The following is a 16,057-nucleotide window of genomic DNA, read 5'->3' as shown; positions in this document are numbered from 1 at the left end:
AGAAAGGGAGGGTACTGGAGGTAAAAGGAGGATAAGCTGAAGCATGAGGTAAGAGATTATACAAAGTAACTTGAGATACATCCACTGGAAAAAAGAAGCTTGGAGAAGATTTGCGGTAAAGAACATTTGTGTGAAGATATCCTCTGCATCAGTGGTCCACATCTGGAGACATTTTTCATTGTCACAGATGTATGGTGTGGATGCTTTTGTCCTCTAGTAGTTAATGGCCAAAAATATGCTAAATATTGTCGTGCACAAAATCACCTTTCCAGACCCCTCCTCCACACAAAGCATTATGTGATCCCAAATGTCAAAGCTGAGAAAACCTCTTGTAGGTCAAAGGTTGTCACAAAATATTGCATAATGTGGAGGGCTGGGTTTGTGGCTCAGTGGTAGAGCGCTCGCCTAGCACTACATAAAAATAAAGGCATTGTGTTGTGTCCATCTACACCTAAAAAATAAATATTAAAAAAAAAAAGAGTTTTAAAAATATTGCATAATGAGGAAATAATTTAATTTTTATTACACCTGAGGATCATACTGTTGTTACCATTTCAGTGAGGTAAAATGTTTTGCTGAGCAGGTTCAACAATATAGTTTAGAGAAAGAGGCCACTTGCCCAGAATTGAGGAGTAAGAGTAACATATAACAGCAGGCTCCAAAGCAACATGGAGAACTTTTGACACACAGTCAGGGCAGCAAGCATAATCAAAAATAAGGGCCAAGACATACAAGTGAACAGTGCTACTACTAGGGGTGCAAAGAAATTCTGTTAAGTTTGCCAAAATTTCTAATTTTCAAAAGAAGACTACAAATATGAAAGTTGAGAACCAGTTTTCCAGTTTCAGTCACAGAAACAGTTAATATCAACCAAGGCTTTAAGCTTTAATGGAGAATGTGGTCTTATTAAAATAAATATGCCTAGGCTCCATTTAAGGTATTTCTGAAAGCTCCCCTATTGATCCTAATGTATGGTCAGATTTGGAAAGCTCTGGGTTAAGCTGAGGAAAATGAAAAACAAAAACAAACAAAAATCCTCAGAATAAAATTTTTAAAAACAGGCTTTAGGGATGGAGAGAATGACAGCAAATTTCCCAGAATCAACTATTTCAGGCTGAGACTCTCCTGAGGAAGACAATTTCATTTTAGTAATAACTAAATGGCTCCTCCACTCTTTAGGTACCATTTGGTTTCAGGGGAACCTGGGATAAGATGACAGAGAATTTGTAAAGTCTTGGCTTCTTTGTGGTCAAAGTTGGCATTTTCTGACTATGCTTTATAATTATCCTACTGATCCTTTTCCTGATTTGTATTTGTATATACATTTCCTTTAGCCTCATGTTTTAGATTGTAAATAATTAGAAATAAGAAAAAACTGTCTTGATATAATTTAATTTTCTATAGGACAGCTTATGTTTAGTTTGATAGATTTTCTTTTATGTATAAAGTAGAATGATTTGACTTTTAGAATCTTGGATTTCTGTTTTAGTATACAGAATTATTCTTAAGTACTACAATTAAAAAACAACAATAACAACAAACCCTCACCCAGATCATCCTAGGCTCAGAAGAGATTACTTTGTGACTAAGTAAAGTAAGATCAGTAGCCTTATGGAGACAACTATTCACCAATATTTTAATCATTCACATTTTGTATTATTAGAAGGCTGGGTCAAGCTATGTGGATATCTTTTAAAGAAAAGAGGGGAGAAGAAAGGAAATTTCTTAGGTGTAAGGCTTATCAGTAGTGTTCTTTTATTCTTTTCCAGATGATGCTTTGAATACTATTTTTTAATGTTTGCATTCCCTAATTTGGGATAAGATCATGGAAGACACCAACAGGCTTAAAAAGAAAGCTCTTTTTAGGCATTAAAGTTTCAGTAAATGCTCTAGAGGGAGGTATGTGGTACTATGAGAGGAGTGCTGGCATTAAAGGTAGATGTATACCTCAGCTGTACCATTTTTTGAATTGTGTGATCTTAGAAACTCTATTGGCTTCATTATCCTTCACTGCACAAGGGTACTGTGGCTTGAGTGACCCACAACGTTCCATTGTGATTAAAGGCTTGGTCCCCAGGGTGGTGAAGGTGAAGAATGGAATCTTTGAGGAATGGGACACAGTGAAAGATCCTTCTTAGGTCACCGAGGGGTAAGAGGTATTTCTTGTGAAACCCCCTTGGCAGTTCCCACAAGAGTGTTACAAAACAAGCAAACTTGTCCTGTGTCTTCTCTCTCTTTGCTTTTTTTTTTGGTAGTGCTGCGGATTGAACCAGGGCCTTGTGCATGTGAAGCAAGCACTCTACCAACTGAGATATATTCCCAGCCCATCTCTGCTCCTTTTTGAGAAGTGACCATTTGCTTGTATGTGGGTTCACTATGATGTGCTGCCATCTGCTACCACACCAGAGGCCAAACTCATGGGATCTACCCATTTATGGACTTTTGATCTTGGGCTTTCTATTTAGCCCCAAAACTGTGAGCTAAATAAATCTCCCTTTCTTCATAGATAGAACATGCCTGATACTTGGTTCTAGTAACAAAATGTTGACTAATAAAAATGGGAGAACAACATCCTTTTTGGATTATTGGGAAGATCAGAGGAGACAGTAAATGTAACCTGCGGAGAGTATGTGACCCACAGCAGGCAAAAAGCAAGTATCAGTCAGTCCTTCCACTGTGTATAATCTATGTTCAGAAAAAAAATAAAGAAAGAAAGAAAAAAAAATAAGAAAAAGAAATCCAAATCCCAGAGGAAGACGAACACTCTTTGGGTCTCGCTGTAGGGCCTAGTGAATTGTGATTGAAGATGGAGAGGAAAAGGGGCTGTTTTTGAAACCCACAGAAATCACAGAATAAAAACTCTAAGGTTTGAAAATCTGGAGGTTGTGCCATATGTATTTCTTTTATAATACATGTGCAATCAGTTTTTGTGAGGCAAAACTGCTCTTTGTTGACCACAACCTCCCAATATGAGCAATATGCAGCAGGGTCTTGGCTGGTTAGAAGAGCCGTTGATTAGGAGGTTCTCAGAAGCAAGTGGACACTCATTCTAAAAGGGAGACATACAAACACATTAATATCATTCTTTTCAAACATACAAAGCTGACATACTTGCAGGGCAGGATCCGAACAACATCATTCTGCTTATAGCTCTCTATGCAGACTGCACAATGATCAAAGTCTGGGTCTGTTTCCTGAAACGAAAAGCAAAGGATCACAAGTCACATGCTACGTGTATAAAATTCAGCTAAGTGTGTTTCTGTGACAATTATGCTAAGCAAGAGGTTATAAAGTGAAAGGTATTAAAAATAATGTTTCCAATTGTTTAACGACACTGATATAAATTATACCTAAGCCAATCTTTTTCTTAAACTTGTATAATAATCAATACTACTTCTGTCTATGATATATCTTAGACTAAGAATTCTAACTACTGTCAAGATTCACATCAACTGTCACCTTGGATCACCATTATCTCTGCCCACCTTCCACTTCCACTGTACTACTGGTTTATCTGAACAGGTTTCACAGAATACTGTACAAAAGCTGGGTCATCATCAGGAGAATCACCTCATCATCTCCTTAAGTACAGGCACAAAGATGGTGATCCCTCAGTAGACTGCTATATAAAGACTTACACCAGCTATGGGAGCACTGCATCTGGTCACTGATTTGGGGTAGAGAAAGATAACTGGATCAACTTAATAATGGGTCTTTATCAAGAGTCAAGGAGCCAGGCATAATGTTATATACCTTTCATCCCAGCTACCTGGGAGGTTGAGGCAAAAAGGATCACAAATTGAAGGCTGACTTGGGCAACTTAGTGTGACCTTGTCTTAAAATTTAAAAAGAGCAGGGTAAGTAGCCCAATGTTAACATGCTTGTCTAGCATATTTAAGGTCTGGGTTCAATACCCAGTACCATCAAAAGAAAAAAAAATTAGGAAAAGTGTGTTTAGTCACCAGGATGATTTCCTTCCTCCTCAGGGCTTAAGAGGGTTCTATCTTAATTGTCATAAAACAGCATGCCAACAATCCAAGTCTGGAAAGGTGAACCTATTTGCTGTGTCACTGCCACTTTAACTGCAACTCAGTGGTACAGTTCTTGGCAAGTCTAAGAGGTACAAATTAAGATGTGTTGGCTTTAATAATTAAAAGAAAGATTCTATCCCTACCCAAACCAAGGGCCTCACACATCTTAGGTGAGTGTTCCTGCTTCAGCCTCTTGAGTAGCTGAGAATATATGTGTGCACCACTGCACCTGGCTGGTAATATTGTTTGGTGCTAGCATGGAGTAAGAAAGGTAGGTTAGACCAGCTCCTGAGAATTTCAAAATAATGGCAGTTGAAGACCAACAGGCCAAGAAAGACCACTCTTTGGAGTTAAGTACAGCAGCTGTTTTGATGCTGTTTGTATTTTCTGCAAGTGACATTTTCCTTATTCTTTCCTTAGGGTATAACGAAATCCACTACCTCCAGAGCTGTGCCAAAGGCAACTAGATATACTTATGTCAAGGCAGTGGGGATAAAATGAGTACAGTTAAAAAAAAAAAAAAGTGAGAAAACTTAAGACAGAGAATTATCTGAAATTCATCCTTTCAGGACTCTGCTAAAACATTAACACTGGGTATGGAATAGGAGGCAGTTTGAGTTTTATGTCCTTAGATACAATTTTTTCATTCTTGATAAGCCTGAATGACAGTATATAGAAACTTAACATTAAAGGCTATTAATTTGGAGAATTAAGGCTCCACCATAATTAGAACTCTAATTATGAAATTTTAGTTAAAAATTTCAGTTATAGCTTTTTGTTACTGCCTTTCTTATTTGGTCTCCTTAAGAAGCAGGCCTGGGCTGGGGTTGTGGCTCAGTGGTAGAGCGCTTGCCTAGCATGTGTGAGCCACTGGGTTCAATCCTCAGCACCACATAAAAATAAATAAATAAAATAAAGTTACTGTGTCCATCTACAACTAAAAAATTTTGTTTTTCCCCCAAAGAAGCAGGCCCAACTCTGAAAAAGTGTATTCTTCTTTTAAAAAAATGCTTAGCATACCGTAAAGAGATCACCCTGTTAACTGAAATATCCTAGAAATACAGGTCTTCAGTTTTAAGGGGGTAAAGAAACAAAACCCAAGAGATGCAAGCAAAAACAAGAAATATAGGCAGATAACACACATCTCCTGACTATAATGACAAACTGTCCCACAGAATTCTTGGAATAGCCAGCTATGATGGCTCAGGCCTATAGTCCAGCAATTTGGGAGGCTGAGGCAGGAAGGAAGATTGCAAGTTTGAGGACAGCCTCAGCAACTTTGCAAAGACCCTGTCTCAAAATTCAAAATAAAAAGGGCTGGAGTGTAGCTCAGTAGTAACAGTGACCCTGGGTTCGATCCCTAGTACTGAGAAAGGAAGAAAGGAAGGAAGGAAAGATGGATGAATTAATTCTTGGAAAATGTATGCTGGGTTTTAAAGAAAAAAAATCAGAGTCATCTGTAAGTAGTCTTGTAAAGTTACTAATGACAAAAGCTTTGACGTCCTCCAAGAAAGTGAGAAGGCTAATTGAAGGGCTTTCAGATGACAGGCATAGTAAATCACATTTTCAAAGAGAAGGCTATTTAAAGTTATTTCATTACTGTACCTTATCGCCCTTTTTTACTGTTCTGGTTGTCAATTTACTGATGGCTTTCTTGGCTGCATCTCCAAGACGACGCTAAAGAAATGACAAATAAAGACAGACATTAAGTATAAGATCTTCAAATGATGGTCTTTATTTTTTAATAACTGAAGGTATAAAGTCCCTGTTATCCTATACCACTCTTTATCATATCATGTAAGGGGAGTCTAAAACAGCAATTCAAAGTTAGAAATCTGGAGAATCAAGGATATATGTACCATATATTCTGTGTTCTGATTATATAAAAAGTTTATTATAGCTGGGTGTCATAATCACATTTGCATTTTGTGTTTAATAAATATGTTAAATATGAATGCATTATCACAATCTAATTCTGTGTACTCCAAAGATACTACTCCTGCTCTAACAGCTTTTCCACTATGCTCTAGGGATGATCACTGTTTGGGATATAAACCATCCTAGCAAAAGAAATCTTCAGTGCTCCTTCAAATTTTTATTATAGCATATACCATGGTCACAAGTTCTACTCTTGCTCTGCTACTACTATTCTCTGTAACTTTAGGAAGGTACATTTACCTACCTACCCAGGGTCAAATTATTCTCATTTGAGAGGGTTAACTCAGATACTATCTCTAAAACTAGATTTATCCAACATTTTGCCAGACATTGCTAGCAATGCCAGATACTAATGACCCCCAAAGGAAAGACAGTAAACGCCTAGCCTCGAGACACTGTCTGCATTGGGAAAAGACTAGTAAACATATTCTAACCTAATGTATAAGACAGGCCACTCTGGATGGGATGACAGGAAAAGGAGGCAACCTCATTTAGGTTGGGGACAGAGCACAGGAATGTCAGGGAAGGATTTGAGGAAATGATGCCAAAGCAAAGACTTGGAAAACTAAGAAGGAAGGAGTTAGATAAGACCATAGGATTAGGAAGCGGGGTTTTAGACAAAGGAAGTTTGTAGACCTAAAGAAAAACTGGTATAAAAAACAGGTGTGGGAAGGGATGTACACTTTAATTTAATTACTGTGAGCAGCTATTTGACTTCTCAAATCAGAATGCTTTGTGAGTCAAGAGTTCACACTGGGAGGATGGGTACAAACTGAAACTGCCCCAGGCATACTGGGAGAGATGGTCATTTATATAACTCTATAACTGAAACTGTGAGCAGAGGCAGATGCTGAAGCTACAGAAATAAGGTTAGGACTAAAATAAGGGGGAGACTTCAGATTCTTTCAGGGGGATTTTTAAAAAAATCACATTGTCTTTTAGACCACACTACAATTTCCCTAGTTATCTACAGAATAGCTTTTGTATTTGGCTTATTTGAATCAGGATACAAATTCAAACACTACACTTGGTTCCTAAGTCTCTAAAATCTCTTAGCCTCCGATCTACATATTGTGGGGTTGGGCTCCAAATTCCTCAATAGGACACCCATAGCACAGGAGTTAATAACAAGAATCAACAAATGGGACTTACTTAAACTAAAAAGTTTTTTCTCAGCAAGAGAAACAATAAGAGAGGTAAACAGGTAAACACTTCAGATAGAGCCCTAATATCCAAAGAACTCAAAAAATTAAACAATAAGAAAACAAATAACCCAATCAACAAATGGGCCAAAGACCTGAACAGACACTTCTCAGAGGAGGACATCAATCAATCAACAAGTACATGAAAAAATGCTCACCATCTCTAGCAGTCAGAGAAATGCAAATCAAAACCACCCTAAGATACCATCTCACTCCAGTAAGATTGGCAGCCATTCTGAAGTCAAACAACAACAAGTGCTGGAGAGGATGTGGGGAAAAGGGTACTCTTGTACATTGCTGGTGGGACTGCAAATTGGTGCGGCCAATATGGAAAGCAGTATGGAGATTCCTGGGAAAGCTGGGAATGGAACCACCATTTGACCCAGCTATTGCCCTTCTCGGACTATTCCCTGAAGACCTTAAAAGAACGTACTACAGGGATACTGCCACATCGATGTTCATACGAGCACAATTCACAATAGCTAGACTGTGGAACCAACCCAGAGGCCCTTCAATGGATGAATGGATTAAAAAATGTGGCATCTATACACCATGGAGTATTACGCAGCACTAAAAAATGACAAATCATGGAATTTGCAGGGAAATGGATGGCATTAGAGCAGATTATGCTAAGTGAAACTAGCCAATCCCTAAAAAACAAATGCCAAATGTCTTCTTTGATATAATGAGAGCAACTAAGAACAGAGCAGGGAGGAAGAGCAGGAGGAAAAGATTAACATTTAACAGAGTCATGAGGTGGGAGGGAAAGGAAGAGAAAAGGGAAATTGCATGGAAATGGAAGGAGACCCTCATTGTTATACAAAATTACATATAAGAGGTTGTGAGGGGAATGGGAAAAAAATAAGGAGAGAAATGAATTACAGTAGATGGGGTAGAGAGAGAAGATGGGAGGGGAGGGGAGGGGGGATAGTAGAGGATAGGAAAGGTAGCAGAATACAACAGTTATTATTATGGCATTCTGTAAAAATGTGGATGTGTAACCGATGTGCTTCTGCAATCTTTGTAATGTTTTGAATAACCAATAAAAAATAAATAAAATCTCTTAGCCTGAGTTCCATCTATCATACTCCCCCGCCATTTTTAATAGTCTTATGGAGATATGACTTAATTACATATACTTAGAGGGTACACTTTGACATATATTAAATATTACACTTTGAAACTCTATGTACTTGTATTTTCAAGAACTACTTTAGTTGCATCCTCTAAATTTTAATACATTTAATTCATTTTCATTCAGTTTAAATTGTTTTCCAATTTCCCTTTTAATATCTTCTTTATCCCATTAATTGTTTAGAAGTTAATTTCCAAATATTTAGGGTATCTCAGAGATACTTGTTATTGATTTCTTACTTAATTTCAAGTGGTTAGAGAACATATTTTGTGTGAACTTGAATCCTTTAAGGAATCTATTGAAACTAAATCCAGAGGATGAGGTAGAAGGAATTAAATTTTGAGGTCAGCTTGGGCAATTTAGGGAGAGCCTATTTAGAGAAAAAAAATAAGAATAAAAGAGACTGAAGATGAAGTTCTATGGTAAAATGTTCCTGGGTTTAATCCCCAGTAGCGGGGTAGGAGTGGGGAATAAGGATCTATTGAGATCTGTTTTATGGTCTTGAGTGTACTTCAAAAGACTGTGTATCTTACTTTTGCTGGATGGCATTTTCTATAAATGTCAATCAGGTCACATTTGATATTTATGTTATTTGTATTTTATATACTTACTGATTTTTTGGTCTATTTATTTTTCTAGTTTTCAAGAGGGGTTTTGAACTCTCCAACTATAATTATAGTTTTATTTATTTCACACTGTAGTTCTGGGTCCTCACTTCAAGTTTTTGAAGCACTGTTACTAGACGCATAACCATTCAGGATTATAACATCCTCTTGTTCAAGTAACCAGTTTATTAAGAAGTCAATTTTATCCCTGGCAATAACTGCCATGAAATCTACTCCAGTATTAATGTAGTCACTTCAACTTTAATTTGTGTTGGTCTGGTAAAATTTTTTCATCCTTTTAACCTATTCATATTTTTATACTTATTTGTTTATTGTAGTGCTTGGGATCAATCCCAAGGCCTCATACCAAGCTCTATATCCCAATCTCTCTCTCTCTTTTTTTTAATATTTATTTTTTAGTTTTTTTTTTTTGGCGGACACAACATCTTTGTTTTTGTATGTGGTGCTGAGGATCAAACCCGGGCCGCACGCATGCCAGGCGAGCGCGCTACCGCTTGAGCCACATCCCCAGCCCCCTGTATCCTAATCTCTTAATCTCTGCTTCAAATGAGGGTATTTAGGCATATACTTTAGTGTGATTATGGATATGTTTAAGTCTATCTACTTGGTATTTGTTTTCTATTCCCTTTCCCCCTTTTCCCCTTTTTGGGCTGAGAAATTTAATGATTTTAATGACTCCATATATCTCCTTTGTTGATTATTATTTTAAAAATATTTATTCTTAAGTTTTAGGTGGACACAATATCTTATTTTACATTTATGTGGTGCTGAGGATAGAACCCAGTTCCTCATGCACGCTAGGCGAGCACTCTACCACTGAGCCACAGCTCCACCCCAATTATTATTCTTATTTGTGTTATTTTAGTGGTTGCTTTAGGATTAACACATTTTTTTTTTTTTTTGGTACCAGCAATTGAATCCAGGGGTGCTTAACCACTGAGCCATATTCTCAGCCGCTTTCATCTGTTTTTTTCATTCATTCATTCATTCATTCATATATTTATTTTGAGACAGTTTCTAAGTTGATTAGGGCCTAAGTTGCTGAGACTGGCTTTGAACTGCAATCCTCCTGCCTCCGCCTCCCAAGCCATGAGATCATACACATGCACCACCATGCCTGGTTTAACCCATACATATGTAATCACAGTTGAACTTCAAGTAATTATACTCATCCTGTACAATATGAAAGCCTTATACAGTATACTTTGATTCCCCTCTTGGCCTTTGTGTTATTGTTGTTATCCATTTTACTTATAAATAAATTTAACATACTCTACATAGTTATCATGTTTCAATTATCCTTTTAAGACATTAAAACATACATAACATTAAATTTGCCATCTTAACCATTTTTAAGTGTACAGCTTAGTGAGTCAACTATACCACTGTTGTGCATCTCAAACTCTTAACCTTACAAAACAAAAACTATATGCATGAGATAGCTACTCCCCAATCTCCTTTCCTCCAGCCCTTGGCAACAACCATTTTACTTTCTGTTTCTATAATTTTGACTATTCTAGCTACCTTAAAAGAGGAATCAAAGTGTTTTTCTTTGGCATATTTCACATTGCATAAAATCTTCAAGCTTCATCCTCATTATAGCAAGTCTCAAAATTTCCTTCCTTTTTGAAGGCTGAATAATATTCTGGTTCTATGTATATGTGACATTTTATTTATCCACTTATCTGTAGATGGGATCTTGGGTTGGGCTACTTCTGCCTTTTGCCTATTAACAATTATGTTGCTATGAACATGGGTAAAACAAATGATCTATTTGAGTCTGTTTTCTATTCTTTTAGGTATAAAACCAGAATGGAGTAATTGCATCATATTAAAATTAATGCTGAACGTTTTAAAAAACTGCCATATCATTTTTCACAGCAGACACATCACTTTACATATGTACTGGCAATACACAAGGTTCTAATTCCTCCAGATTTATGCCAACTGTTATTGGTTTTTTGTTTTTATATTAGCCATCCTAATGGGTGTCCAGTGATAACTCATTATGGTTTGATTTGCATTTCCTTAATGATTAGTGATATTAAGCATCTTTTTATGTGCTTATTGGGCACTTGTATTTTCTTTGGAGAAGTATATATTTATTCTTTGGTCTATTTTTAGTTTTTTTTTTTTTAACTATACTACATACAGTACAGTAAAAAGTTCTTTAAATATTCTGGATATTAACCCCCTTAAGATTTGAAAATATTTTGTCCCATTCAATGGTTGCCTTTTTGTTGATTTTTTAATGCATAGATGTTTTTATGTAATTTTATTTATTTCATTTTTTATTACAGAATTCTAGTTACACATAGAAGCTGGGTTCATTTTGACAAAATCATAAATGCATGAAATTTGATTTACTCCATTTCAGTCCCCATTTTCCCCATTTTCCCTCCTCTCGTCCTCCCCCTATTCTCCTTCCTCTATCTTACTATGCATAGATGTCTTCAATTTTGATGTATGTACTTCACTGTATCAATTCCTCCTCATTTCCTTTTGGTACCAGAACCAAGATATCAATGCCAGATTCGGTGTTACAAAGCTTTTCTCCTACATCTTATTCCAAAATTTTATAGTTCTGGCTCTTGTGTATAGGTCTTTGGTCCATTCTGAATTAATTTTTGTAAACAGTGTAAGAGTTCAACTTCATTCTTTTGCATGTTGACAACCAGTTTTCCTACCACTGTTATTAAAGACTTTCCTAACCCCAATGAATGATCTTGGCACCCTTTTCTATTCTACTGGCATACAAATCTGTCTTTATGCCAGCATCAAACTGGGTTGATTGTAACTTTGTAGCACAATTTAAAATTGGGAAGCATGAGACCTTTAACTTTTCCTTCTTTTAGAAGAATTTTTAGCTATTGAGGATCTCTTGAGATTTCATATATATTTTAGCATGGATTTTTCTATTTTGGAGAAAAAATAGCATTAGGATTTTGATAAGGACTTCAATGAATCGCTGGATCACTTAGGTAGTACTAACATCTAAACAATTTAGAATATTCAATTCATGAACACAGGATTTCTTTGCATTTACATGTTGAGCATTCATACTCAGAAAATCTGAAATCCAAAATGCTCTGAAATCATGTGCTCAGAACATTTTGGATTTTGGAACATCTTGAATTTCAGATTTTTGGATTAGGGATACTCAACCAGTAAAAAGGATGCAAGTATCCTCAAATCTAGAAAACTCAGAAATCTGAAACACTTCTAGTCCTGAACACTAAGATAAGGGCTACTCAGTCTGTATGTGCATCTTCTTTAATTCCCTTAAGCAATATTTTTTAGTTTTCAGGGTGTAAGTCTCTCACCTCCATAGTTATTGTATAGAATATATTTGAAGGTAGGTGGATTTGATGTGGAGTGTAAGACAAAGAGAAGCGGGGTGTAGATAACACCATGGTTTGGGGCTTATGCCACTTAGAAAAGAAGAGTCATTATTTAATGACTTGGGAATGATGCAGGGAGAGGTTTGGAAGTAGAAAGTGAATCTATGGCCATACCATCCTGAACTTGCCCAATCTCATCTGGAAGTAGAAAATGAAAATTCAGTTCTGAATATATACTGTACCCTCAACTCTTTGGATTTCTCCCATCCCCCATCCCAGTCTTAGATAGTTTTCACACATATGGGTTGATTAGTACTCTGGAAAATATGCAAGACAGTTGGACTCTGTAGATCTCAGGGTGTTCCCCCCGCCCCCATACATTTCTCTTCTCTTCATTACTGTGCTCTAAGAATACCAGTCAGGTTGTTCTCCTAGATCTCAGATCTGTTCCTTCCAAGGAAGCAGGCTATTGTATTCTGCCATGGCCCTCTATATAGTCACCTGGAAACTCTCTCAAGACATTTAAAATGAACAATCCTAGGATCATCTCATTTGTTTTCCATTTTTCAGGAAATTCTGTCCGTTGCTGCCTGATATCTAATGTTTTGAAGTTGTTTTCTTATTAACTGTTTCAGACAAGAGGGCAAACCAAGTCCATTTTTACATCTTAGCCCAAAGCAGATGTCTCTAACCATACTTTTATATTTAAATACCATTTTTAAAGGATAAAACTGGGTTATTTGTTATACAGAATATCCCACATTTTAAATTGTCTGGTTCTTCTTGGTGTCATTTATTTGGTCCATTTCTTAGACAACTGTTCTTAGGTTCAATTGCTTTAGCAAGAATAACTCCTACCAAGTGATATCCTGGTGATATGAAGCATGATTAGTGTATTCAGGTTTTGTCAGCCTGGTCTATCCATTTTAAATCTCACACGAATTTTATCAACCATGGATTATCTTTAACTAAACCCATCATTTCAATAATAATTTTCTAATTCCATAATTCATTTATTACTTGAAATTCTTCTATAAAAAGTTTTCCCTCATGAACTGATTACCATTCAATAATCTGAATAGAAAAACCAGGATTTTTTCAAAACTCTGATTTTTAGAGTAACAAGTTGGTCCTCCAACAACCTCTAGTTTCAAATCACTTGCAGTTTTTATTCATTACATGCTATAACTGCCTCATTTGTGGATATGGAGAGGTCCTTTAAGAAGACAACTAAATACTTATACCACTACCACTATGGTCTTAATACCTTCTTGGTTTTATGACAGAAGATCCACTTTATACATTTTTAGCTGTAGGTTTGTAGTAATTTCCCCAAGGATCCCTAGGTTCCTCTATGTAGAAAGTGACATTTAAAGACAACCCTAGAGCAGTCTAGGGTGAAATGGGGTAAGGCAGAAATTCATTATTTTATTGAGGATGTAAAATAGCAATTTTTGTCTTTCTTTTTTTGTGTGTGGTGCTGGGGGAGGGTCAAACTCAGGGCTCACACATGCTCGGGAAGTGCTCTGCCACTGAACCCCCAAACAGTATTTTCCCAAATTCTGCTATTCCTTCAGAGTTTATTGTCTTCTTTTATAAACAGGGATATTCATTGTTTCTAAATTGTCATGGCTATGGACAGAGAAACTATGTTTTTGAAAAAAGAAAAAATAAGCTAGGTATTTATACTGTTATCTATAATTCAAAATAAATAAAGTTATAGAGTTATTACTTAATTTCAGCTTTTTTCTTTTAATATTTTTTAGTTGCCAACGGACGTTTATTTTACTTATTTATATGCATGCTGAGAATCGTGCCTCACACATGCTAGGCAAGTTCTCCACCACTGAGCTACAGCCCCACGAAGGTAAATGGTCAAAAGGAAGACTAAGACAAGCTTTGAGAGGTTAAGACTTTTGAGACACAACCTCAATAGGGATGGGGGTGGGGGGGTCCTCAAAGGTTAAACTGCTTTACCACCCATGGCCAATGATTCAATCAGCCATGCCTATATAATGAAGCTTCTATAAAATCCCAAAAGGACTGGATTTGGAGAGTTTCTGGATAGCAAAGGTGTGGAAGGTGGGCTGTAGCATACCAGGAGAGGGCTCCATGTCAATTCTAACATAATCTTACGCTTCGGATCTCTTCATCGATAACCTTCTAATATTCTTTATAGCAAACTATTAATAACTAAATGTTCCTCTGAGTTCTGTGAACAGCTCTAATAAACTAGTTAAACCCCAGGAATGTCTTATGATCTATACCCTCCTTCATTCACTCTCTTTTCCCTATCTTTCTTTTTCCTTTTTGTGTCAAAGGAAAGCTGTCTCCCTGTGCTCCAATCTCTCCTTTTAGCTTTCCACATACCCTGCTTAGTAATATCTGTCTTTGTGTTCAGGTTTTCCCTCTTAAGTAGCAAGCTCCCCATGTCCCCTGCAAGTCTTATCTATCAGGAAAAATCTTTCATTACTCTACTGCTGAAGACCCTGGGTTTGACTTCTTATTTCTTGGGAATAAAGTTTAAATTCCTTAGCATGTGATTCAAGCCCTTCATAGTCTAGTGTTAATGTCCTCATCTAATATTGGTTCACAGTTCCCAGCCTTCTCCCCACTATTCCTAACGTTCTGCCATTCAACTCTCCTGTCTCCTTTATCTATCCTCAGCTCTGTGGAAAATGATCACTTTGCCTAACTTTCCTCCCAGTCTCTGTCTGCTGCAGGCATATTCTTTGAACTTCATCTCAAGCATCACTACCTTCTCTGTGAAGTGTCCTTGACTCACCTGGAGTAATATCATTTTGCGCCTAAAGAGAAACACTTATACCACACAGAATTTTGATGATGCTGTCTGCCTTCCCAACAGATTATAAGAAAAATAATAAACTCAGTTCAAACACCTATTCTTTCTAGTTCTTTTGGAACTGTTACTCCCTAATAAACAAAATTCATTCTATCATACAATAATAACAAAAGTAGTTGCCTTTTCTTGACCATACAATCCTTTTCTAGAAGAAAAGTATGAATAGTATATGTAATACTCCTACTTATCCCCCCAATTTAGAAGGAAAAAACTTTGAACCCATAATTTTTCAAAGATTTAAATGTATAAATGCAGAGTACTAGTAAGTATTAGCTTCCCTGATACAGAGACATTTGGTATATTTCTATATTTTGACATGCAAGTGCATTCTCAATTGACTACTCACTAAATCTTTTAAAAATATTTTTTAGTTGTAGATGGACACAAAACCTTTATTTTATATATTTATTTTTATGTGGTGCTGAGGATTGAACCCAGTGGCTCATATGTGTGAGGCAAGCGATCTACCACTGAGTTAACAAACCCAGGCCTTACTGAACTTTTAAAGTGAAAACAGGTAATAAAGTTATATTTCATTTTGCTAACCTGGAGACATTTATAAGGTCTAAGATACTATATCCACATGTTAAAAAAGTTCTTGCAAAAAGTTTTTAAAATATCTTAAAAATCATACAGTAGATGCTAAGGTGTCATCTTTGCCTTTAGGCAGATCTTCAGCATTACATAAATTAATAAATAAAATAAGGATATTGTATTATATAAAAATTAACTGTAAAGTTATTAAGATTAAAGTTAAAGCCCAGCATTCTTACTTTAAAACTGGTAAAACTGACTTGCTGGATGTTTAAGGCCAAATTTAAATATTAAGGTAAAAAAAAGGGGCCAAAAAACCCAATATTTGGCTCTTGCCCTCTAAGTCAGCCTGAACCCAGGACAGGAAAAAAGCTTTGCAACTCCAGG

General features: G+C 36.4%; 1 protein-coding gene across 1 annotated transcript in view; it reads right to left on the bottom strand.

The window, feature by feature from the left end:
- Window positions 1-16,057, bottom strand: part of Rnf130 (ring finger protein 130) — a 96,938-nt gene that overhangs the window by 17,758 nt on the left and 63,123 nt on the right. The window contains exons 4-5 of the mRNA XM_076856547.2: window positions 5,637-5,708; window positions 3,112-3,194 (exon numbers count right to left, since the gene is read on the bottom strand). Of these exons, the coding sequence (XP_076712662.1) occupies window positions 3,112-3,194; window positions 5,637-5,708 (155 nt within the window). The remainder of the gene's footprint in view (window positions 1-3,111; window positions 3,195-5,636; window positions 5,709-16,057) is intronic.

This window comes from Callospermophilus lateralis, chromosome 5 (assembly GCF_048772815.1).
Source record: "Callospermophilus lateralis isolate mCalLat2 chromosome 5, mCalLat2.hap1, whole genome shotgun sequence".
Classification (NCBI taxonomy): Eukaryota; Metazoa; Chordata; class Mammalia; order Rodentia; family Sciuridae; genus Callospermophilus; species Callospermophilus lateralis.
Note: the sequence above shows the minus strand (reverse complement) of the source record. Positions and strands in the feature narration are given on the sequence as shown.